Source organism: Sphaeramia orbicularis, chromosome 20, assembly GCF_902148855.1.
Source record: "Sphaeramia orbicularis chromosome 20, fSphaOr1.1, whole genome shotgun sequence".
Classification (NCBI taxonomy): Eukaryota; Metazoa; Chordata; class Actinopteri; order Kurtiformes; family Apogonidae; genus Sphaeramia; species Sphaeramia orbicularis.
In genome coordinates, this window is record NC_043976.1 from 27,335,981 (window position 1) to 27,363,033 (window position 27,053).

Genomic DNA, 27,053 nt, shown 5'->3' on the forward strand with positions numbered 1-27,053 from the left:
GTTTAGAGTGATGTTTTTCGTCCTGTTTCCTTGTTTAGAAACTGAATATTCACCATTGGCTGCTATCGCTGCCAACTTCTGCCGTTAGAGGTGGAACATGTTCATGCAGATTAATCAGCCAAAATGATGAATCGGTGCAGTTTTACTTTGGAGAGGTTTATTTATGGTCCAAGTGTGATCCAACCCAAGTAACAGTTGTACCTTTTGAGGTTGAGCTAAGTGACTCTAGATGTGCTTTGCATATTCTGGGATGTGTCAGAGCTGTAGTTGCGAAGTATGAAGCAGCATCATATTTTCAAGACGGTTTCTTGAACTGCGTTTAGCATTCTGCTGATATGGTTTTGCTTGGCGTATTGCCCAGATAATTACCACGGTTTTGGGAGCAAAAGCCACCTCTGCCGTTTTCTTCACATTAGTGATATTTTTCTCACACAAATATGCACTCGTCCACAACACAAGACCGCCCTCTTATATTTATTTTCCTGCTTCTGTCCCAGATAAATCTGAAAATCTGATAATAAATGACTGAACATTCCCACGTTGTTTGTGTTGATGCACCTTGTTTCCCTTTGGGTTTTTACCGCGTGAAAATAAACTGAACTAAAGGGAAAACGCTTTACATACTCATCAGCTGATTCAGACAATAGAAAATAAATTGGAGGAGTGGAAATGTCCTCGCAGTTATTCTGACTGTGTCCTTAAACGCACGAGTAAAAGCTTATTTGGGAGAAAATATCAGACTTTTCAGTTTCCCCAGTATTGTGTGGATAATTATAACTCTGGTGAAGTCGGCGCAGGCTAAAATAACACACTGCACATAGTTTGAAAGCATTTTGACAGATTGCTTTACTGAGATTTTATGTTGTATTATGCTTTGTGAGGACACAGCCGAGCAGAGGAGCTTAACCACTTGCTCCGGCTCACGGAATTATCTTTCGGTTGTCACCCCTATAATGCTTCGATGATTAAAGACCTTTGTGCACTTTTGGTTTCAGATGACAGCAGCAGTGAGTCAGACTGTGACTCAGACGGCGAAGGAAGCACCTGCTCCAGCAGCTCCGACTCAGAAGTGTTTGATGTGATAGCAGAGATCAAGAGGAAGAAAGCCCACCCCGACCGGCTGCATGAGGAGCTGTGGTACAACGACCCCGGACAGGTCAGCATCCCTTTAGGTCAAGGGTGTCAAGCACGCGGCTCGCGGGCCAAAACCAGCCCACCAAAAGGGTCCAAAGTGCTGAAATTACACTGACGACATAAACTTGTTTTGGTTCAGGGGCCACATTCAGTCCAGTTATGATCCCAAGTGAAGTAATGACATAATAACCTATAAATAATGACTCCAGATTTTCTTCTTGGTTTAATGTGAGAAAAATATTACATTATGCCTAGAAATACTGACAATTCCAAGTTTTTCTCTTTGTTATAGTGCAAAAAAACCATTAAATTCTGAAAACATTTACATTATAGGTTGGGTAGGAGATCCTGGAAAAACGGTTCGAGCAAGCTACATTTTAAAAATACCTCATTCAAAAGTCCAAACCTCTTTCTTTAGACTTCTCTCCGAAGCCACGCCTCCATTGTACTGATTGTACTTGCAGAGGGGGGAGGAGGGAGGGGGGAGGGACAAATGGCAGTTGAATTTGATAGACATATCACCATTCAATCATTTCAGTGGGCCAGTTAAAGTGATTGGATGGTGTTTTTTCAGTCCTGTCCGTTCCACAGGTGACTAAATTTTTTTATTTTTGTGTTAGAGCATTTAATTAACTGGTTGCAGTTGGGGTGTGAAGGGGATTTTAAGTTATATAGTAAAAAAATTCTCCAGGAAAACATATCCTACCCTACCTTTAACATGCAATCCTTTACAATAATGTGCGAATAACCTGAACAAATATGAACAACCTAAGGCTCCATGGTGCAAATGGAACACAGTACAAGAAAACTGCTAAAAAAAAATAAATAAATAAAAAGGAATATAACTGTAAATAGCAGGGGGATGAGGAGACAGTAAATAGACGAAGGTGCAAAAGTTAAACAGGTGAGGTATTGGTAATAGATGAGAGATTAGATTAGAATAGATTATAAGAACTAGATCTGTTCTTGCTCCATTTTCAATACAGATGGGGTGTTAATGTAGAAAAGTAACCAGTCAAACATGAATTTCAAAAGCAGGAAATGAAGGAATATCAGATAACTGTAATAAACAATAAAAAAAAAACCTCTGAAAAGTAATGAAATGTCCCTTAACGAGAATAACAAAGTCAGTCCCGAATTATTACATAGTTGTAATAAGATACAAAAGGAGATGTTAACAGAGTACTACAATAGCTTAAACATCCAAAAAGTTTAGCGCTATGTTTTCAAAGGTGCAAAGAAGTGTAAAATCTGTGCTTCACCCAACTTGTTTAGCACTGGGATTCCCTTTACCATAATGCAATGCTTTGCATTTGGCAGCTTTTCAAACTAAAGTTCAATCATGACTCGGTGCAAACCCCTGTGATACTGTGTGTTGACCTGGATCACATATTTCATCATGAATTATGATTGGTTACCCCAAGTGGCTCATTAAATTAACCTTCCTTCATCGACTTAAACCAGAAGGCAGAACAAAAGGTGTCAATCACTCAGTCTCATGAATAAATATCACACAATAATCAATCAATCAAAAATCACACGTTTTTTATATACGCCCTCACATATGGTTCGATGCAGATTAAAGAGGTTTACAGATGGTGATGGTGGTTAAAAGAAACAAGTCCAACATGTTACAAATGTACAGAGGATGTATACATAAAAACCAACAGAATAAATACAAATAATATATATTAATACAATGTTTGTTAAAAAAAAAAGTGGCTCACCTGAATTTATCTTAACAGATAGTAGAATTAGATAAATACATAAGTGATTCATATGTTTTATTAATAGTGAGTGAGAAGCGTCTCTTTTCTTCGAACTTGTGCCCAACATGGTCACGTCCAAACCTTTGAGTATTATTTTTCCCTTGAACTGTGTTAAATGTTGTAACCACCTTCAGTACTGATCATACCCGCTAAATATTCAATATTTGTCATCTTTAAATGCCACTTTAAAGGGTTATGAGCATATTTTTTATACAAAGAAGAGAAAAATGTTGCTTATCTGATATGCTGAATGGGAAATTATTCCCTCATAGATCAAACATGGACCCTATAAATATTTTAGACATTAATGTTATTTATTGTAATATTAATTTTTTGGCCTGTATCATAAACAGATAAATGGCAGATAATTGAACAGAAAAAAAGGACATTTTGTATAATAAATGCATAACAAGCAAAGCCTCTGTAATCCAAAAACAGGCTATATGTATGGGATTAAAGCTGAGATATAAAACCATGACTGGATATTTCAGAGATATAGACTTGAGCAAATGTGCCTACAGTACATATGCGTATATATGTATATATTTTTATGAGCCTAAGATGTACAGTGGAAAGGATTAGAAGCAATAAATAAATAACAAGTGGTGTCAGGCCCAACAAACCCCGCCCCTTGCACGTATTGTAGCTTATTTTGGCATCGATCCAGCTGATGTCATCATGTCTATGTGTGTACTGATGTCAGCATATCAATTGCCTCTGTGTGTGGCAAGTTTGAAGTAAATTGAAACAAAATTGATGTTTTCATAGACATGTGAAATTTTGCTTATAAGTAAATGAGAGAAAAAAAACATTTAAAAAATTTGAACTTTGACCTACTTTTCCCAAAATGTAACCACATCTATTCTGGGTCATTGGCAGTCTATAAACCCAATTTGGTATGAATTCAACCAATAGTTTTGCTGCTACAGACATGCGAAATTTCGCCCATTTTAAGTACATGGGGAAAAAAAAAGATTTAAAAAATTTATAAAAAAAATTGAAACTTTGACCTACTTTTCTCAAAATGTAATGACATGTATGTATGAAGTCAACCAATAGTTTTGCTGCTAAAGTGTCAACAAACAAACAAACCGAAGCAAAAACAATACCCCTATCCTACCCTTCGGGGGGCAGGGTAATAAAAAAAAAAGTTTTTTAGTGTATTGCAACAGGAACAAAAAACTGTCAAAATCTGTCAAACCATGTATATATGGAAAAAAGCTAAATAAGAGGATAAAAAGAACTGAGCTGAACTGTGTTGGAATATTGGCGACAATATATTGGTAATGTATAAAAAGAGACCCTGCACACTGACTGTTTTTCCTTTCTTCTTTTTAATTTTTTAAAATTTTATTTAAAATTTTTTTATTATATTTTTGTTGGGTAAGAAGGCTATCCTTCTTGCCTTGCTTTTTGTTATCTCTACACTGTTGGTATATTGATAGGTTCGTACACATCACATATATAAAACTGAAAATAAAATATATATACAGGGTGGGGAAGCAAAATTTACAATGAACATTTAGTTGTTTTTTCTAAGCAGGCACTACGTCACTTGTTTTGAAACCAAACATATATTGATGTCATAATCATACCTAAGACTATTATCCATACCTTTTCAGAAACTTTTGCCCATATGAGTAATCAGGAAAGCAAACATCAAAGAGTGTGTGATTTGCTGAATGCACTCGTCACACCAAAGGAGATTTCAAAAATAGTTGGAGTGTCCATAAAGACTGTTTATAATGTAAAGAAGAGAATGACTATGAGCAAAACTATTACGAGAAAGTCTGGAAGATACTATTAAAGAAGAATGGGAGAAGTTGTCACCCGAATATTTGAGGAACACTTGCGCAAGTTTCAGGAAGCATGTGAAGGCAGTTATTGAGAAAGAAGGAGGACACATAGAATAAAAACATTTTCTATTATGTCAATTTTCTTGTGGCAGATAAATTCTCATGACTTTCAATAAACTAATTGGTCATACACTGTCTTTCAATCCCTGCCTCAAAATATTGTAAATTTTGCTTCCCCACCCTGTATATAAAAAAAGAGATAAGTAACACGTTTACGCCTGTTTCTCAGTAAAAAAAAAAAAACATTCAGGGGAAATGTAGAAGTCTATTGCTTCTGTTCAATCTGAAAGTAACTCCATTTCTTAAATTGGAGTCCATTAATGTCTGCTTTAGTGGAAAAGTGCTTAAGACTATTCAAGGCTAAGGGTGTTTCCATCTTGAAATGCTTTAAAAGATACATAACATTTGCCACCAGTGAAGTCTGACACTTAGCTGTCGTACGTAATGCTTCTTTATTTTGAGGAATTTGCAGCGTTTTGTACAGGATATTGCAGGAGTCGGGGGGGGGGGGGGGGGGGGGGGGGGGGGGGGGGGGGGGGGGGGGGGGGGGGGGGGGGGGGGGGGTCAAATGTTGGCTTCAGTTTTGTGTTATATATGCCACGTGGGCAGCGGACTCTGATTTACGTATTTTCTTTCTGTCCAGATGAATGATGGTCCCCTGTGTAAGTGCAGTGCCAAGGCCAGACGTACAGGGATCCGCCACAGCATCTACCCAGGGGAGGAGGTATGACACGCCGTGAATAAATCAGCCTTTCACAACCTTGAAGTTCTGCCACACAGGGGCAAGGACATTATTCTACTCAGCCTAAATGCACTGCTGTACACTGGCCGTTTTGCATGAGCGTGACTTTTAACACCCTAAAGCACAATATTTTTACCAGTGTGACAGTTTATCAATACCAGTGACTCATGGGAATATTTAGATCGGGAACTTGGTGTTTGGTCTCCTTTGCGGTTTGTTGGCTGATTGCTGAAACGCATTTTGGCAGCAAAGACTCTTTCTCAAACTAAAAAAACGGCCTACAAAGGAGGTACATCAACCACTTTTGTCACAGGCAGTGTTACTCCTTTTTAACTCACCGGCCCATCGGATTGATTGAAAATTTTATATGTAGCTTCTTTGGGACAATGTCTGCAAATTGTGCTCACAGTTTTTAGAAATTTTGAGTTTTACATTTTTTACTAATTTTTTAACTATAAAAAATTTGCCTTTACTTATAATGGGCTATGTTTTGATGGCTTATATCATGGAAATGGTTAGAGATATCAGTATAGTTCCTATTGAGCACTGATAGGAAGTCATATACGGACTTTCTTTTGGATCCACGACCTTTGACCTAGAAGTGTTAAACTCAAGGTCACCAATGTCCAGATTTCAACAATTTACTTCTCCTAAGCTACTGGTCGGATTCATTTCAAATATGTATGTATGTATTTCAAATATTTATATGTAGCTTCTTTGGGACAATGTCTACAAAGTTTGTTCACAGTTTTAAGAAATTTTGAGTTACATTTTTTACGATTTTTTTTTTTTTTTTTAACGATAAAAAATGTGCCTTTACGTATAATAGGCCATATGATGATGACTTATACCTTGGAAATGGTTTGAGATATTAATATAGTTACTTTTTAGCAGTGATAGGAAGTCTCATATGGACTTTCATTTTGGTTCATGACCTTTGACCTTGAGTGACCTTGAAGGGTCAAACTCAAGGTCACCATTGTCTAGATTTCAACAACCTTTTTCTCCAAAAGTACTGCTTGGGTTAATTTAATTTTTTTATGTAGCTTCCTTGGGATAATGTCTATAATGTTTTGTAACAGTTTCTGAGAAATTTAGATTTTTACATTTTTGATGAATTTTTGAAATATAATAAGTTTGACTTTACTTATAATGGGCCATATTTTGATGGCTTATACCATGGAAATGGTTAGAGATATCAATATAGTTGCTGTTAAGGACTGAAAGGAAGTCATAAATGGACTGTCAATGAATTAGTTGAGTTCTCCTCCAGTGAAAGTACCACCCACTTCTATTGGGAGATTGATCTCCTGCAACGTATTTTAACTCTAGTTTCAGTATTTAACTTTTTTAGTATTCCAAGGTCATAATTGTTGTTGTTTATTTGGATCCTGGGGAAACGCTCTGTCATTTTGTCTGTTGTGTCAAAATGACAATAAACTTGATTTGATTTGATTTGAAGACCACAGGACTCTAACACAGCGCCAAAATCTGACAACCTCTCAAATTCAACTTGTCATTGATTCTTGATAGAACTTGCCTGTGAGCTACTGGGCTATCGGTCCTATTTTTTTTTTTGTCCGTGTACATTAGAATAAAAGGGTAAAACAGGTGGAACTCACACAAAGCATTTTAAATTAGGGACATATGACAATACGAATCACGCGCTGATGTTTTACTGATGACAGATGTTTATACTTTCCCACTTGTGCAGGGATGCGAGCCCAGTTCATGCTTTTGCTTGCGGCAAATTTCACACTCCGGGGACAGTGTGAGATGGGGAAAAATGGGGCGTTTAGGTGTTTGTAAACAGGTGATACAGGTGTCCTAAGGGGAGCTCAGGGCAGGTAGCTACCTCCTGTGCGGCTGAATGCTTAATGACTGCAGCAGATGTTATTTGTTAGTTAATTTGTCAGTTATTGTGGCTTCAGTCGTGATTCGTGACAGGATGGCATACATCATCATGCATCTGTATTAATTTTTAAAAGCTCAAAAATATATTCCCATGACACTGCTGTATTTGACTACCGTCGATGCGCTTGGAATCATCACTGAAACACATGCCAATGGATTTTCTGCTTGCCAAAAAAAAAATGAAGTCAATGGCCAAGTTGAATGGATGCAATTGAATTAGGGTTGAGTCCTTAAAAGAGTGTGTTATTATTATTATTATTTTGTTTTTTTCTTTTTCAGCCAGTGAAACAGTGTCGTTTGATGAACAACAACGCAGGAAAGCTGTTCCACTACAGGATTACAGTGTCTCCTCCCACCAACTTCTTGGTATCAATTTGACTCGTTTGTTCTAAAACCCCAGAATTAATGCAAACACCAGCACAGTGTAACAGGCTAAATGATTTTTCTTTGAATTCTATGTGTTGTCCCATCTCTATATTAATAGTATTTAATAGTTTTATTGCGTATTTAATTATCTATCAGAGTATAATAGATTCTGTATTCTGAGTATTCTCCTGTTTTTGTTTCAGACTGACAGGCCAACGGTGATCGAGTACGACGACCACGAGTATCTGTTCGAAGGCTTCTCCCTTTTCTCCCACACTCCCCTCACAAACGTAAGCTCTGATCCCACAGTGGTATAGGTGAAAACCCATTTTCCACTACAGCAGTTCCAGATTTTGACAGTAATAGCAAATGTCACCGTACAGCCAATTTCCCTGGTTATGTCTGTTTTTTTTAGATTTAATATTGTTTTCATTTATTCGTCCTCCCGTTTCCTTTCACAATGTATTTTGAGGGAGCAGGTGTCATTTTGTGTCAGAACAGTTGTTAAAACCTTAATAGGTGAAACGGAACAAAAGGTTCATTTGCTCATCACTTTGCGATCCTAGATATTTTAACTCCTCTGGAAGCCTTGCCCAAGGCTGGTCTTTTTTGTTGTGTCAGTATCAACAGTTGACTAAGTAACGGTTGCAGGTGTGCAGGCCTGTTTTGTAGAGAACCATAAAGATCGACGTGATCACACACAAAAAAAAGAAGTACAGAGTCTTTTATATTTATATTTTATATATATTTATATTTATATTTTTAAAAACGCCGTAACATTTCAGGAAATACAATAACATTCACAAAACATAAAACAGTTGTGTGTTTTGATTCTCAAAGGCACCATAATTGAAGTTATTGTTCTAACAAAACTGTATATTAGCAAAATATATCATTACAATAAAAGGTAAAAACAATTGTGCATGTAACCATAATTGTAGGGGTGATGCAAAATAGATATAACTCCCAGGTGGTCACTAGACTCACTTTATTCAAGGATTCAAGGATTTTTATTGTCACACCAGCACACATTTACACTTGAGATGGCACGAAATTTGGTCCTCAAGGTCCCAGATTTAACCTAATAAAACCTATATTTAAACATTATAGACTTTTGTATATAACAACATTCATCCCAAACATTTGAGATGAATGGTGTGCTTGTTTGCTTGTATCCCATTCATTCCAAAAAGTGATTAATCTAAAACATTGAGTTATTCAGGGTTACTTAACATATACAGCCTGGCGACAAAAAGGCCCACGCTCTAGTATTTAACCACTTATTAAGGTTTTAGCTTTGATTATTTGAAAACAGTGTAGTAAGTATACATAGTCTGTATGTATTCTCATCGTCTTCCCAAAAAATATGTCCCACAACATTACTTACTGACACATAATGTTGATGAACCCAGACCTGACCAACTGTAACAACCTCAGATCATAAGACTGCCCCCATAGGCTTGGACTGTAGGCACTAGGCATGATGGGTAATCACTTCAACCACCTCTATTCTCACTGATGGAACAGGGTCGATCTGGACTCATCAGACCACATGACTTTTATCCATTGAAACACAGTTGAATCTTTTGATATTTACAAACTGATGGTTGACGACTGTATCAGTTAAAAGGGAAAAGCTAAAGAACTGAAATATATTAGTCACTGCGGTAATTATATCCCCAAAATTGAGTTTCAGGAATATAATGGTTTTAACCAGAACGCCTCTGCCGCCGGATATGCTGTGTGAGAGTGCGATAACTAGGACAGATTTGGTTGGACCAACATAGGGTACCCCTAGTGGAAGAACCCTATCGATTTCAGCTATTCTGCCACTATTATGTCGATGTAGCTCGAGTTCATATCAACTGTGTAATAATTATTTGGGAGGTTTGGGAGGATTTCGGGGATATACCCTTGTTGTCGGCCCCCAACAGCGTAAGCCTCATTATCCAGTGGAAGGATCTTAACTACTTGCTTTATTCAGTCCAGGTAGGGACTTCTAATTGACTTGGCAGTGTCTATATACTGTATATGACTGTTTTCGTCCACCTCTAGTCTTTCACTTGTGGCTCTTTTCTCTCTTCCCTTTGATGTTTATCATGATGCTCAACCCCCAGGTCAGCCCCCAGATTTCAGCCCTCTACTTACCAAGTATCCATCTATTCAGCCATCCTCCTTTTACATGTCTGTACGGGCAGCACGTATAATTTAGGTCAACGGTTGAGTGGAAAAGCCTTCCTCCCCCTTAAAAATAACAGTCGACTTTAAATCGGCTTTCGCTTCGGGTCTGCTTCTTTGTTGTCTGGACAAAGTGCTCCTCTCTCACTGTGCTGACCTTGTCACATAGTCCTCTCCCTCACTTTTGAAGGACCATCAGTAAAACATTAGAGAGGTCGTGACTTTAAAGAACCTTCGCTTTCTGCAGCTAGCTCAGCTGTGTGCTTGACTTTTATCCCAATAACGGGATGGGGGGGTGGGTGGGTGGCTGTTTAAAAGGAGCAGGAATCAATGGAGGCCCACAGAACCTTAAATAATGTTTAAAGCGTCTACTATATTTCTGTCTGTGGATGCATTTGTACTTGCGTCCATCAGTGTCTATTTGTGTGTGTTTTTGCTGCATGTTTGAATAATAAACTACTTGGTCAATATCCTTCTAGCTCGAAAAGAGCCCTAAGGATTAGGCATGATTTGAACTGGATAATTTAAGCAGCCCTTGTTAAAAGCTGGGGTAAACGCTTTGTGGCAGTGCGGGGATTAGAAACCTCGGAGCGTGGTGATATTAGCCTCCTGCTAGTTAGCCGCCGGGATGGGCAAGAATGAATGTGGCTCCTAGGTTAATCTCTTAAAATGGACCCCCGCGCTCTGACAACAAAGACCGTGTAACTAGGGAGATTAAACACAGAAGAGCAGGCTTATCTATTTAGTGAGATTTGAGTTACTTAATTTTCAAGAGTCAGGTGTTCGCCTGAGCCTGCAGGAGCGAGTCGTCTGTGAGTGCGTGTACGGGTATTCAAATTGACCAAAGCCGGCCCATGTTTATGCATGCGGCAGTGATGTGCATTATGATTTCTTGAGCGTAACATACTGCGCCGTTTTCCATATGTACTTGTGGTTTTGTGCCGCGCGGCCCGAGATGAGGTTTTAATGAGTTTTTCCTTGAAAAGCTGTAACCTCTGTCTAACGCCACAGTAATGAGTCAGCCTGTCCTTTCTTCTTCTCGTCCTCTGTTCCTTTCATCATCACAGATTCCATTGTGCCGTGTGATCCGCTTCAACATAGATTACACCATTCACTTCATAGAGGAGATGACACCGGAGGTCAGTAAAACCCCGCTTTATCTCCTAGCTCTTTCTCACCTCTTTTGTTTTTATCTCAAAGGGCTGCGTCTGAGCACAGCTGAGCCACATGTAACCCTTAGCCCACAGTGCCAGGGCAAGCGAAGGTGCTAATCCTTTTAGAAAAGGGAAAAAGAGCTCCTTTTTAACCTGCTGAGGTTGGTTGCATCGATAAAGTGGCTTATGTGATAAAGTTAGAGAACTGGATTTACTTATCAGTCATATCTACATTAAGGCGCTCCCTTTGACATTATGCCTTTTTATAGCCTGTGTATGTTTGTATACTGTGGTGCTGTCACTACTGTACTGTCTTCTCCCCTCACTAGAACTACTGCGTACAAGGTCTGGAGCTGTTCGCCTCCTACCTGTTCCAGGATATTCTCGAACTGTATGATTGGAACCTGGCAGGTATGAATGGAAACTTGGTGCAAAGTGATCTGCAAACACTGCATACAGACAGACTGTGAATTAAAGATGATCCGATCCACCTTTTTCACCTCAATTCTGACACCTAAATGTGTTTTCTGCCAACACTATTTTCATTCACACGATACTTTCTAAGACACAATTAAACTGGTAGTATTGCATGACTCCATCTTTTTGAATGATGGATTTACACACATGTATATTGAGACTAAAATATCTCCAAATTATGGATGTGTCAAGTTGTTACTAGTTAAATAAATACACATTTTTGTAGATTTATTTACTCATTCATAACTTAATTTGTTTAATCTGTATTTTTTAGGCTATAACTGTTTGCCTATGACCTAAAAAGATCTTTATTCTATATTTACAATTGCTAAAAACTGTAAACATTCTGAAGTTTGATTTGATGTATGAGTCGCTGAGTGAATTATCAGTATCAGCTCCCAATGCCAGTTTGAAACTGATCAGTCTCCACCCTAATGCAAATTGGATGTTGTCTTTGCAAATTATCGCAGCAGTCTTGCATGCTCATGCATACTTTACATGTATGTTTATTTAATAAGTAGAATGTGTCAAGACTATAAAAAAAATTAATTATCAGATAAAAAAAAATCACAAATTAAAACTTGCGTGTTGCAGACTGAAACAACCCCCATGTTGCACCACCTGCTGGTATTCCAATATGTGTTAAATACCTTTGAATTAAATGAAAATGTGCTTAATCATGTGCAAAAACTGATAAAATATATTTTTTTTTACTTGTGTAGTACCTGGAACATTGCAGATAGTGCATTATGTGTTTTTTCCCCCCACAGAGGCCGAACTGACTAACATGTAATTACATTATTATGAATTAAATCAACAGGACACTCATAAATAAGCATAGAATTTTTCCAATGCTAAATATTATGCTCATGTTTACATTCTCTAATGAAATATTTATATGTTTTCCTTCACACAAACCATTAATTCAGTCAATTATGAGAAATCTCGATGAAATATTGAGTGATGTATTTGTGATGTAATTTTTTTGATACCCACATTTTTATTGAGGTTTTTCACATTTTAACAAAGAGATACATATTCAAATTACTTATTCCATTGTAAAGTTAGAGAAATAAAACAGATGTGTTAAGTAAAGAAACAAAAATAGAAGAAATAACAGTCATGGTTACTGATATTGATCATCCAAGATAAGGTACATACAATATTTGTGATGTAATTGAAACTCCCACGACACACTACTTTAATCAGATATCCTGTGTCAACAACACAAACATCTGCTCTTTCTTTCAGGTCCTGAGGTTGAAGACGACGCCTCTGGGTGCCAGCGGTTCCATTTCATGCCCCGTTTTGTCCGTTTTTTGCCTGGTGAGACTCTTTTAACAGCTCACTCACATAGAGCAGCTACTTTTCTCCACTGTTCGTCTCCCTCTGGTGGTCACTGATGATAATGCACAGTTCCAACATTTTAACACAGAATAGAAATGAAAAGGTACTGATGCCTTCAGTACTGAAAAGTATACAAAGCTTCATGCCTATGCCCCATTTGTATTCACTTTATGGTCTTTTCTATAATGACAATGACACTATAAAGTCAGATTGAGCTGCTGTGTACGTGCATGGCATTCATCTTTGATACACATGATGGTGCTGGTGCTCTACGTAACTCCCAGTGTTTGTTATGACAGCTGTGCCACCTACCTTCTTTCCATCAAAAAACAATTTCTCTCCCAGCTCACCCAATTTAGTCTGCTACAAACACTTATGTGCCTCTTTAAAAAGCACAAAAAACTGTCCACTCCCATGTTTGTGATGTGATCTGAGGCCGAGAGGAGACGGTGAAGAGTTGCAAAAAGAGTGAGAAAGTTAGAGCGAGTGAGTGTGTATGTGTGCGTGGGGATGCATTTGTTATTGTCTTAATGCATTTCCAGGCAGCTGTGTTTTTTGTGTGCGTCCACTCATAAATGGAGGTCAATCAATTTTGCATGAGCGTCTATTAATGCAATTCAGTTTGACCTCGTAGGCTGCATGCATTTTCCTCCTTTTGCGTCTAACCCCTCCGCCAGTTCGCTGTGTTTAATACAGATCTGAACGTTACTCCATACGGGTATCATTATGTGCATTCACGTATTGTGTAGCATCTGACCTTGCATCAGTGCCTCCAGTCACCTGTGCGATTCCCGAACAACATGATTGCGATGCACGGGGATATTTTCACAGTGTGCGATGTTGGCTCTGAACCTCAGAGTTGGCGGAGGTGAGGTCGGGTGAGATGCTCATATGAAAACAAACATTTTCCAAAATGTCAGCCTTGATTTTGTGCCAAGGATTTCACACGGCGGAAAGCGTGTCTTGTTCAAGAAGCTTGCTGAAACATTTTCCCTCGTGGATGACGCCGCAACTTGTTTAATTTTACAAAGTGTGGCTGTAAAAGACAGAGATTTCAGCTTTTTTGTTTTTCAAATAACTGTAAAGTCTTGGTGTTTCTGGACATGGATGCTGCTGCCCACATGAGCTTTAACCCTTTATAGGGCACTCATAGAAATACTCTGAAATTCTTGGAGGACGTAACAAAAATTTATTACTTTTGTCAAATTTTTCCCAATTTTTTATTGTTATGTAGAAAATCAAGGTCAATGAAATTACCATATTTGGTTCCTTGCCTGTAAGTGGCAAAAAATCCAAGAAATACAGATAAAAAATACAAGAAAAACACATTATATAACAACAGGATAAGGACAATCCTATTAATAACAACACTGGAGCAAACTGTAGAGACATACAATCACTATGTTCTTTTTCTTTTGAGGTTTGTATTACTTTATTTTTTTTTTTGTCTTCCTTCTGTATGTCCATATCTGCTGCATGTTCTTAAAAAAGAATCAATAAAAAGAAAGTCTTAAATACAAGAAAAACACATGTAATGTGAAAGGAACATCACTTTTAGAATATTAGACCAACATAAGTGCTGATCCAGACACCTGTCAGCATCCAGATTATCCCTTTGAACATCATCCCTTACATTAGTACCATTACTTCATGGTACCTAACAAAGCAGTTACACTCACTGCTCATACAGAGGTGGACCTTACAGACCCTGTAGACCACATTGGACCTGAGATTGTTGCGTCACTGTCTTGTAATGTATGTAGAAATTACCCGAAATAGCCACTTGCCCGATAAAGGGTTAACCTATCATGTATATTAGCGTCCTCTAATTTTTCTTTTTTCCTTCTTTTGGTAGATGGTGGGAAGGAGGTGTTGTCCATGCATCAGGTGCTGCTCTACCTGCTGCGTAGTAGCAAACCCCTCGTCCCTGAGGAGGAGATCGCAGACATGCTGCAGTGGGAGGAGCTGGAGTGGCAGAAATATGCAGAGGAGTGCAAGGGCATGATCGTCACCAACCCGGGCATGGTGAGGCCTCAGTGTTTCTGTTTGGACAGGAGGTGGCCTTGTCTGCCGCTTCAAGGGCATCCGTTGCCCCCAACCCCGACACTGCGGGAGTAGGGCTGTTCTTGTTAGCCCGTGACATGAGCAACCTCACCTATTATTCCCAAGGGCATTTGCTGTCACTAGCACTATTCAGGCCCAAGCATTTATGTCACATGAAGTTGGTTAACCTCCATGTCTGGTCCATATTTTAAAGGATGTACAGTAATTGCGTCTGGGTAAAGGTGAAGATGTCATTGTCAGCTAAAAGGTTGCATATAAACAATGAATATGATTGTGTAACCTTTGGCGTGGGTGAGTTATTGAGCCCGAACGCTCTTCGTGGCAGGACTGAAATGTTCCCGGGTTTCCAGGTAGGTGGACGTGTGACGGTCTTCCATTCCTAGAAACAAATTACAGATTGGTCTGCCAGTCAAACCGCTAAAAGGCTGATGAGTAGCAGCTTAGTCTTCTGAGGTTGGCCATTATAGCTGTCAGTCATTCCCTTTTTATATCATCACATCGCTTTAAAAAAATTATCAGACAGATGATGTTTTGAACATAAATCGGTCTGATGAAATTACATTTGGGAAAAATTTGCTGTGCTGCAGCCAGCCAGCATGATTGAAAGAGTTTGACTCCTTATTTATGAAGTCTATGGTTGATGCAAAGAAATGGATGTATTTCTCTTTGCGCAGCAGTGAACCACTCTGTTATTTAAACCAAGTAAAAGTGGGCGAAAAAGAATCCGACTTCTAAAACCATTTTATATTTGACTGCATGATAGATAGATAGATAGATAGATAGATAGATAGATAGATAGATAGATAGAGTTCCTGAATAAAATATTAGACCACCCTTGTTTTCTTTAATTTCTTGTTCATTTTAATGCCTGGTACAACTAAAGGTACATTTGTTTGGACAAATATAATGATAATAACAAAAATAGCTCATAAGAGTTTAATTTCAGAGCTGATATCTATCCGTTTTCCATGTTTTCTTGATAATAACCAAATCACTTCAGTTCTTACATCAATATCTATGGCATTGTACTGACAAAAACAGTGCTTTTAGGCATTCCATGTTTTCTTTTGTGTCTGTTTTAGTCACATGATACACACAGGAGTTAGTACTTGATTGCATAACCATTGTTTTTGATGACTTCTGATGGTCTAATAATTTTTTCTGCGACTCTAGCGAGATAGATACATAGATACAGAGATATATACACACGCTCACATTATCGATCCGAAACTGGGAAATTGAAATCTGGACATTTAAACAGTAAGGTGCAACAATAAACTGTAATGTGCAAAGTAAAATTTTTTTTTTCAGTCTGATGGAGGTGCATACATATCAATAACATGCGTAGTGGAAATATGTTCATGATCAGGTTTAAATATAAAAGGGTTTTTTCTTTTTTCTTCTGTTTTACTTGAGACTATGTCGATAATTGATCGAGTAATTGTACAAAATAGCAGCAAATAGCTCAATAAATGAGTATTAATTTCACTGGTTATGTGTTCAATTTGCCAGTTTTATTAAACCAGCAACTCGATATCCAAAGATACTTCGTTTACTCTCGGGTATCATAGAGTAAAGCATCAAATCATTGTTTTTGAATGACAACAACCTACAAATTTGGCAATTTTTCCTTGAAAAATCTTTGCAGCTGTAAACAAAGCTTGAAATTCCAAACCAGAAGTATTTAGTTTGTGTAAATAAACACACGTTCCATTAGTGCTGTAGTGTAAAGCTCAGGCATACATGCTTTTATTTAGTGCAACATCCACTGAGGAATGTCAAGGTCACACATAGTAGTCTGAATGAGCCAGTACATGCAATGCTCAAGTAATTATTTCACACAGTGGCGCGGTCGACAAATGAGGGCACGAATGTCATCAACCTTCAATCAGCTACAGTGCATTAAAGGCTACATGAAGCCGCGGACGTTAAATGGCCCTGTATATAAATGAGCATGTACTTGTGTTGGTATTGTAAACAGGGCAATCATCAGCCCTCCAATCAAACCAATCAAACATGATTATGTAGCTGTAAAGGCAAAATCAAAGTTGGCTCGTGACCTCTTGCTCTCAAATCACGAGTTTGTATGCAGGCTGTGACGAGAGAGCGCGGCTAATGTCAAGGTGAGCCTGAGCCTCGAGCCATCTGCCACGCCGCTCATCACGCCTTATGCTACAGCCCTTTCCTCTGATCTCGCAAAACACCTGACAGGCTAACTGTGATTTGGGAGTCGGCTGAGGACATGTTGCTTGTCAGTCTCCTCCCCGATAAGAGCGACAGAAGTTGGCGTTCCATCTCTGACATCACTTTATCATTGTTGTTTGCGCGCCACAGGCTGAATCTGCGCCTCATCCGTGACAGGCGACCCTCGTGGCGTGGATTATTTGTTATGTGTTCGTTATTGGGAGCAGCTGATTGAATGACTTATACAGTATCTGACTGCATTATGACTTTGTTTTTTTTTTTCCCCCCCAGAAACCGAGCTCGGTACGAATCGACCAACTTGACAGGGAGCAGTTCAACCCGGAGGTCATCACCTTCCCCATCATTGTTCATTTTGGGATCCGGCCCGCCCAGCTCAGCTACGCCGGAGACCCTCAGTAAGATCACACAAACACACAAACAGGTCACAAATGAAAGGAAAGAGCTGGTTAAGAATTAAAGGGAATGAGGGATCAGTTAATAGTTAAATGCAGGGATGTCAAACTCATTTTAATTCAAGGGCCAGTGGATGAGATCTGCAAAATAATAGCATAATAACCTATAAATAATGACAACTCTGAATTTTACTCGGTTTTTTTTTTTTTAAACTTAGTTTTGCTCGTACAAATATACAAGACATTTTACATACATTAACATATCCAATCAAACATCCCCATATGGCACACATGAAAAAGAAAAAAAAAGACATCTGCAGTAGATATTGATTACAATTAATCACAAATGAAACATGAATGACAAAAAAACACATGTATATGACCACTTCTGAATGCTTATTGCATTAAAAGCTTAATCATGGGACTCCATCTCTTTGTAAATAGCTCTCCCTGAATTCTAAGTATGTATGTAATTCGCTCCATCTGATAGATTTCCCTCACTTTCTCAACCCAAATGTTATATGTGGGAGGTTCAGGTTTCAACCACTTGATAGTGATGCATTTAATGGCTGGCGTTAGTAAAATTCGCAAGAGGTATTTTCGGTTATTTCCCTCTAAACTTTCTGGACTCTTTGTTATAATGCTAAAAAAAGTCCATTAAATTATGAAAATTTTTACATTAACAAACTATCCTTTAACAATAAAATGCGAATGACCTGAACAAATATGAACAACCTTGACTGTTGAAAGAAAATTAAGTGCAAATTTAACAATGTTCTGCCAGTTACTAAATGTTCTGTAGATCCGATCCGTAATGCGCATGTATAAATGATAGGTTGAGGCATAATTAGTTTTAATATTATCAATTATCATATGTGTTATATTATTATTATTATTATTATTATTATTGTTATTACCACCTTGCTACTTGTTGTTTCTACTAGTACTTTACAATGTGAAATTGCCTGTTTTTTTTCAATACTGTTTTCTTTTTTTAGAGACATTGTTTTGCTATTTTCTTGTAGTATTTCCTGTGTGTATATTCGGTGTTTGTGTTGCTGTTGGAACATCAGTTTCCTTAGGGTTTTGCCCAAAGGATCAATAATGTTCAATCTAATCTAATCTAATCTAGTCTAGTCTAGTCTAGTCTAATCTAATCTAATTTAAAATTGTTAAAATTGCTGTTATTGTTTTTTTTTTGTTGTTTTTTTTTAGGTTATTCACGTCTTTTTTGTTTGGATAGTTTGTAAATGTAAATGATTGCATTTTTTAATGTTATATTTTATTTATTTTTAACCTGAACTTCTATGTACAACCTGAAAATAAGTGAATTTTTGCAATATTATGCCTCAGTTCATCATTTACACATGTGTATTAGAATTTACAAGTCACAGTGGATCTACTAAGGAACAAAACATCTGGAACTGAATGTATATTATTTAACTTTATGATCAAAACAGATTGTCAAGCTTTGATTGCATGTACTGAATGTTTTTACTTGCATGGGCCGGATTGGACCCTTTGGTGGGCCATTTTTGGACCACAGTCCTTATGTTTGACATACGGTTTAATAAATTGGACCATGATTCCGATCATATTCTTCGGCTTTTCCAGTCACCATATCTCAACCCAGCTCAACACCTATGAGAGATTTGGGACAAAGTGTTAGACCGTACTCTCGACCTCCATCATCAAAACACCAGATGAGGGAATATCTTTTGAAGAGCAGTGTTCCAACCTTTTCTGTGCAGTTCACAGACTCGTAGAATCAATACAAAGGAGCACTGCAGCTGTTCTGGAGGCTCCAACACCTCACTAAGATACTGTTGTTGTTTTTTCCCTTTAATTTCATACCTGCCTGTGTATTTAATTATAAATGGGCAGACTCATTTGGATTGGTAAAAGTAGAATACTACATATATTCAAATATAAAAGAGTCTTACAGACATTAACATGACAGAGTTTAGCACAATTTAAAACAATAAACACGTGTAAATGCTAAATTGTTATCTGTAACAGGTGCTTTAATCAAAATTTCTGACGCAAAAGATAATCTGAACTGTTTTGTGTGTTTTATAGATGCACATGTTCATTTATAAACAATTGATTTCTATGATTTATCAGACTTTTTTTTAGCCCTTAAAGAACTAAATAGCTGCTAGTGACGGAAAACATCCACCGGTTTAAAATGTTTAATAACTTTTAAACCATCAATCTTATCAATACTTTGAAATAATTCAGGTAAAATGCAGTTTTTCAGCTTTTAAGTGTCATCAGATATGACCCATTTGGATGTTTAGAGGCTTCCTAGTGAACATGGAAACATCGTCATCTTCTGTAAATTGATTCACAAATAAAACCCATGTAGTTTGATTGGATGTGGGCAGTGTTTTTATGTTTCGTTAATCATGTATTTTACTGAAAAAGTTGCTTTTTCTTCAGGTTTGATATAATAACCTTTGAATATACTCGGAGCTTTTAAGAAAGTTTTACATGATTAGTAAATTAAATAGAGAATAATAGCTGATTTTCACTGAAAAATGCAAAATACAAAGAATAATATTATAATTAAGTGGTCATAAATCACTTAGGAAATGTTATATGTAGGGGAGGAAATCATTTGGAAAGTTTCGCTAAAGTTCTAGTTGATTAAGAGTTTGGATTTTACATAAAATCTGCAATGTCAGAAGGGCATCTTCCCTTCTCTACATTTTCCCTTCTTATCCTTTTTTGTTCATGTTCTGTATATCCAATTAAAGTCTAATAGATACTACTACTGTACTGTGTGGAACCATTCAATCTTTCAAATCGATCGATCAGTCAATCAATCAATCAATCAATCAATCAAAATTTATTTATGTAGCACTTTACAACAACATAACGAAGACCAAAGTGCTTTACATCTAAATGATTAAATTATAACAATCAAATACCATAAATATGCATAAAACAATAAGATACAACACACAGTGATTAAAAACACCACAGATTTAAAAGCTATTAGTGTCTCAGTGCTATGGGTTAAAAGGATTTTAGATGGGCGTTTACTGCCAGACCAGTCCATTTCTCAGTTTCACGGTAATAAAGGCCAACTTACTCTACCACCGTGTTTTTTACAGAACTAAAAGGAGTGAAAACGGGGCTTATAACTGAAAATGTTATGGAGTGAGAAATGTGAAAAGTAGGAGCTGTCAAAGACCACAGTAACCCTCGAAAATATACAGTAATGAGTACAGTGTGGAGAATTTTGTTTGTGAGAGGAATTGAACTGTGCCACATTTAACAGTATTTTTTCAGATTTGTAGAGTTTCATTATTTATAACAGGGGTCACCAATCCTGGTCCTCGAGGGCCGGTATCCTGCATGTTTTAGATATTTCCCTCTTCCCGCACACCTGACAGTCATTATCAGGCTTCTGCAGAGCTTAATGATAGGCTTATGGCTTGAATCAGGTGTGTTGGAAGAGGGATACATCTAAAACAAGCAGGATACCGGCCCTCGAGGACCAGGATTGGTGACCCCTGATTTATAAGATAAATTTTCCAGAATTATACCTCAAGCTTTAAATCCTTCCAGTAAGTGGTGGCGCTTGACTTCGAATCTTTGTCGTCTTTGTTAGCAATTTCTTCAACCATGTTCTCCGATGAAACTAGATGAGAGTGGTGAGATTCATTTCAAATTTTATGTGTAGTCTACAAAGTTTGTTCACACACATTTTTTACGAATTTTTCAAATATGTAAAATTTGCCTTTGCTTATAATGGGTCATATTTTGATGGTTTGTAACATGGAAATCGTTAGAGTTATCAGTATAATTACTATTGAGCACTGATTGGAAGTCATATATGGACTTTCATTTGGGTCCATGACCTTTGACCTTGAGTGACCTTGAATGGTCAAACTCAAGGTCAGCAGTGTCTAGATATTAACAGTCTTCTTCTCCGAAACTCGTCTGATTAATTTTAGATTTTATATGTACCTTCCTCAGTTTTGAGAAATTTAGATTTTTACATGTTTTTTTTTTTTTTTTTAATTTTTGAAGTATAAAAAAAAAAGCCTTTACTTATAATGGGCCATATTTTGGTGGTTTATAGCATGGAAATAGAGATATCTATTTTATTTTATTTTATATTAAAAATAAGGAGAAAAACAATTTAAACAAAAAAAACCAAAACAATTGAAACAGAGTGGGATGAAGTATAACTTATGTACTCACGCCCCCTTACCCCATCTTCTCTACTGATCCGGATGAAGTCGCAGGTCAGTTCCTTAACTTAACAAATCTTACATGTCAAAATAAATACTGAACAATCCTGCACAAAACACAAAAATATTATACATATCAAAATAAACTCTGTCCATTTCATAGCCATATTACACATATAGATAGACTTCACTTCAAACATATGTAGACAAAAGAAATTCCAGATCCAAAAGGACTCTCCAATGTATGGAAATAAATTAACCAAAAATAACCATATATTTACTATTGAGCACTGATCGGAAGTCATATATGGACTTTCATTTGGGTCCATGACCTTTGACCTTGAGTGACCTTGAAGGGTCAAACTCAAGGTCAACAATGTCTAGATTTCAACAACCTTCTCCGGAAATGGTTACAGATATTAATATAGTTACTATTAAGCACTGATGGGAAGTCATATATGGACCATCCACTTCTATTAGGAGGTTGATCTCCTGCATCAAGACCACAGGACTCTAACATAGCGGTAGAACCTGACAACCTCACAAATTCAACTTGTTACTTATTCTTTGATAGAACATGCTGGTGAGATACAGGGACACTGGTCGTATTTTTGTTTAATGGCTCCTGCTTTGTCCAAACAGATAAATACAGATGTCTTCATGTGAAGTGTGATATTTAATACGATCACAGTCTGTCTTTGTGAAACCGACAAACGCCATCCCCCCCCCCCCCCCCCCACCCCCGACACCCCACACCCACCTGCTATTCCCCATTGCTCCCTCTACTCCTTATTCACCACCGCTCTCCCAGGACACGTTGACACCAGAATCATTCGTGTTACACTCAGAGGACGACGAGAATGGCGTATGTCGTAGAGGCGGGGAGATAGACGGATGGATGGAAGGGGGAATAAAAGGATGAGGAGACGAGTGGCGTGACATTTTCACATGCGTCGTCACGGGTCCCAGGTTTCCGCTGGGTGCCTCCGCTGCGGGAGCTGCCGCGGTTTATGTCTTGTGAATAGTAATGCCACACACACGAGGCTGCAGCAGGGAATACTGTACTGTGTTGCTGCATAATTAACAAAAGCAATGTATTAGATCATCTGAGCCGCTGTCTCGGAGGTGTTCAGAGAGAGGCGACAACAGCACAGCGAGCACCAATCAAAAGTTGGTCCACAACTTTGTTTCTGCGCTCTCATTCTAAATTTAAACCTGTGGATTTGTCTTTTAACTCCAAAATGTGTTCTTGACCACAACAGTCGGTAGGAGGAGGTGCACGAGGAAACTGGCAAAGATAAAGATGTCAACAAGAGGATGATCATTAGGAAATCCATTTAGTTAGAACTAGTTTTGCGTCCTCCCTTTGACTAATGTCTTCTCTCCCCTGCTGCTACATTTTAGCCGTCCATCCGTTGAGCTCTTTCATCCCTGTGCACCCTGCCGCCATGTCAAACTTCTCAAAGTGGCAGACAACGACAAATTTATGGATGGACTGGGACATCATTAGCTGATGCAGAAGCGAGAAGTAAGAGACCAGCGGAAAGGGGTTCCTACCACTGTTAATGATGCGTGTAGCGAGGGCAGGAGTCGGTGTTGATTGCGGCAGCGGCAATGCCACAGAGAGGGAGGTTTGGACACAGCAGCAGCAGCATATATTAACTCAGGAGACTGAAGAAGCTGTGTTGTCGCGTTCCCTCCACGCCGCCCGCCGGGTGGATGTGTGTTCAGGGCCGCCACTCCAGCCTATCTACAGCTCCATCACGACCGCCGAGGCAAGAAGCGGGACGTGTCAGGGGTCAGGAAATGTAAAGAAAAGAGAGCAGAGATGGAAGAATAAGAGAGGGAGGAAAAGCATTTCATGAAAGAAGTGACCAAAGGTGAAAAAGTACAAAGAGAGAACACAGAAGTCATAGATGGCAACACGAGAGCAGCTTGAAGACTGTCACTTCTGTCACTATTTATATATTTATTTTTATGATTTGCATTTTTTTATTTTTCCAAACACATATTACAACAGGGTGACACGGTGGTGCAGTGGATAGCATCTGTGCCTCACAGCAAGAAGGTCCTGGGTTCGATTCCAGCACCAGATGATGGGGGTGGGAGTTTGCATGTTCTCTCCGTGTCCGTGTGGGTTCTCTCCAGGTTCTCCTACCATCCAAAGACATGCACTGATAGGTTAATTGGTGAATCTAAATTGCCCATAGGTGTGAATGTGAGAGTGGTTGTTCGTCCTTATGTCAGCCCTGTGATGAACAGGCGACATGTCCAGGGTGTACCCAGCCTTTGCCCATAAGTAGCTGGGATAGGCTCCAGTGACCCTAGTGAGAATAAAGCGGGTTCAGATAATGAATGAATATATCACAACACATTAGGGCTGCACGATTAATCAATTTTAAATCGAAACCGGATTTTTTAATTAGGACGATTTTTAAAAAAGGGAAATCGTAAAATCGATTTCATCTCTCTCGTGCCTCCGGGCCGCGCGCTTGCGGGCTACCGTAGTCTCCTCCTCCTATCAGTGACAGCGGTCTGTCACAGAAGTCCGTGCAATGACTGGACTTTAAATGTGTTAATGAGCCCGCGGTACTTATAGCAACGTAAGCCGTGGCTTCACGCACGGATCCCGCAACTGAAATAGAACGGCATGTGGATCACTCATTGTCCCGGATCTGTACCGTACTGTCTTCTTCTGAACCGGGTCCGGGTCTTGGGGTCATCAGCCTCAGCAGAGGAGCCCACACAGCCCTCTGCCCACACACATCCACCAGCTCCACAGATAGAATCCCTCCAGTGTGTCCTGGGTCGGTCTGTTCCACGCACGGATCCTCCAGTTTAAATAGAACCGCATGTGGATCACATATATTATGTGGTCCACGCACGCACGACTGATGCCTGTCACTGACTTACATTGGTATCACTTCTGTGGGCCCAGATACTCAGAAAAAAAAAAAAAAAGTGTGTATATATATATATATATATATATATTTAATTATTAATGTAGTCCTCTTACTTGCTAAATTTTTCATTCACAAATGTAAGTTCTGTAACACAAAACCAAATATTATTTATTTTTTGAAAGATGTTGAACTTTATTTAAAGCTGTTAGATAAATCTGGAAACAAAAAGGCTATGAAAAACATAAGTATTTGCTCTGATTTGGACATTGTATTGTAGTGTATTCCCCCAGCAAACTTGTTATTTTCTTGTTGTATACATTGTTTGTATACTTTACTTCATTCAATAAAGATTTAATTAAGAAAAAATAAACTTCTGTGGGTTCATCACGTGATACCATCACATATTTGAGGTCAGAGCAGTGCCTTGCATTGTGGGCTGCTCACAAAAACGACATGCTGACTTCTGTTGTCTTTTGTAGTTTTACCCAAAAATCGAAATCAATATCGAAAATCGAGTTTTTAGAGGGATTTTTTTTTTTTTTTTTTTTGCCAAAATCATGCAGCCCTACAACACATCTAACATTAGAATTAGAAAAACTGTAAACTATCCACCCACCCACCCACCTGTAACGAGAAGGGGTCTTCCTATCAATATAGTGGCTTTTTATCCCACACACCCCCACTATGGTGTTCAATACATACACCATAAATATCTACACAGAAGTGTCTAGTCATAATATACACAAAAACATTCCTTTTTTTTTTTTTTTTAAATAATTGTCTTTATTAAAGTTTTTCTTTTACAAAAAACCCACGCACACATAAACAAACAGAACAGTGAATGCCAACAAGATGATATCATTTCAGTACCAGGTCAAGTCATATATCTACAGAACTAAAGAAATCCATAAACAGTTGCCATGTATGATAAAACATTTCCAGTTTTCCCATCTGTAAAAATGTAGTTGTAAATGTTAAAATTCATATCCGTGCTTACAACGTCACAAAACTGAACATATTAAAATGAGAGTTTGAAAGTTCAACACTTCCTGGGTTCCCGGGGGTCTTAAAAAGCCTTAAAAGTTTTGAATTTACAAATCTTCATTTAAATACCTTAAAAAGTCATTAAGAGGCATTAAATTTACTATGGTAGGTCTTTAGTTATGTTGCCTTAAATTTGCCCACTGTATTGTGTTTAAATGTGTCTAAGCTGCAAAGGAAGTAACTTGAGTCTACTCAGTTCCACACGGTCCAACTCGACAATTTATTTTGGAAATAGGAACTTTGCAGCCTTTGGTGAGAAATGATCACAGAACATTCAGCCCAACATACGTGCAGCCGTTAGCCTGAGAAGCTGACTTCAGGAACTTAAAGGGACGGCTCGCAAGCGAAAAGTAAACATGAGGATGAGCAAGTTTAATAATGCCTGATTGAAGAAAAGATCACTGTTGACCTGGTTGACAAGGGTTTTCCTAAATTCTAGGAGTCACAAAAGAACTTAAAAAGTCTTAAATTCAACTTGTAGAAACCTGTAGGAAGCCTGACTTCACTTAACTCCAAAAATAGCAATAATTGGATCTGGTTTAAGTTGTTTTTTTGATGATTTTGCACATTGTTTGAAATAGATTATTCCAATAAGGTTTGATTTGATACTACGACAATTCCAAAACATATGGGCTAATGAAGTTGGGTTGCTTTCTGCACCTGTCACAAATAGGATCTACCGAGGGAAACATTTTTGACAGTTTCAACCTCTACAAATGTAACCTGTGTAAGATCTTGCCACTTCTGTCTTCTGTCTCACTTCGGTATGTTTACTGCTTTCACCTTAAAGTAAACTTTAACTGTTTTTCTCTACATCTAACCTGTTCTAAGTAATTTACCACTATTTCTTATGTTAAAATCCTTGGTGTTTTCAGTCAAAATCAGGTATTTTCCTTTTTTTAATTTATTAACTATGTAAATTCAGAGGATGTTACATCAAAACAGTGAAAACTAAAGAAAAAGTGACTTTTCCAACAAAATATATCATTAACTGAAAGTAAAAATCAGCATCTACAACCACTGTCAGTCATCAAACTACAACAGTTTTAGAAGATGACTGTTTCCATGTTTGCTACAGAACCTTCGAACATCCAAAAGGGTCATGTCTGTTGCATTTTACCTGAATTGTATAAATATATATTGATAGGATTAGTATTTGATTAGTAGATGCTTTTGATTGCAGGTGGCTGTTTAGGTCTCAGAGGGTTAAAGACAACAAATTGTTAAAAGTAAGCTTTGTTTGATTTGGTCATTTCATTAGGATTCCTTATAAGAAAACAGAAAAACTTGTAAATAAACTACA

At 38.0% G+C, this 27,053-nt stretch overlaps 1 protein-coding gene across 2 annotated transcripts in view; it reads left to right on the forward strand.

Moving 5' to 3' along the window:
- The window catches only part of drosha (drosha ribonuclease III), a 195,722-nt gene that overhangs the window by 11,829 nt on the left and 156,840 nt on the right, over positions 1-27,053 (forward strand). For both annotated transcript variants that reach the window (XM_030122783.1, XM_030122784.1), the window contains 9 exons: positions 996-1,156; positions 5,403-5,483; positions 7,695-7,781; positions 7,985-8,071; positions 11,027-11,098; positions 11,443-11,524; positions 12,842-12,916; positions 14,793-14,962; positions 17,477-17,601. In XM_030122783.1, the coding sequence (XP_029978643.1) occupies positions 996-1,156; positions 5,403-5,483; positions 7,695-7,781; positions 7,985-8,071; positions 11,027-11,098; positions 11,443-11,524; positions 12,842-12,916; positions 14,793-14,962; positions 17,477-17,601 (940 nt within the window). The remainder of the gene's footprint in view (positions 1-995; positions 1,157-5,402; positions 5,484-7,694; positions 7,782-7,984; positions 8,072-11,026; positions 11,099-11,442; positions 11,525-12,841; positions 12,917-14,792; positions 14,963-17,476; positions 17,602-27,053) is intronic.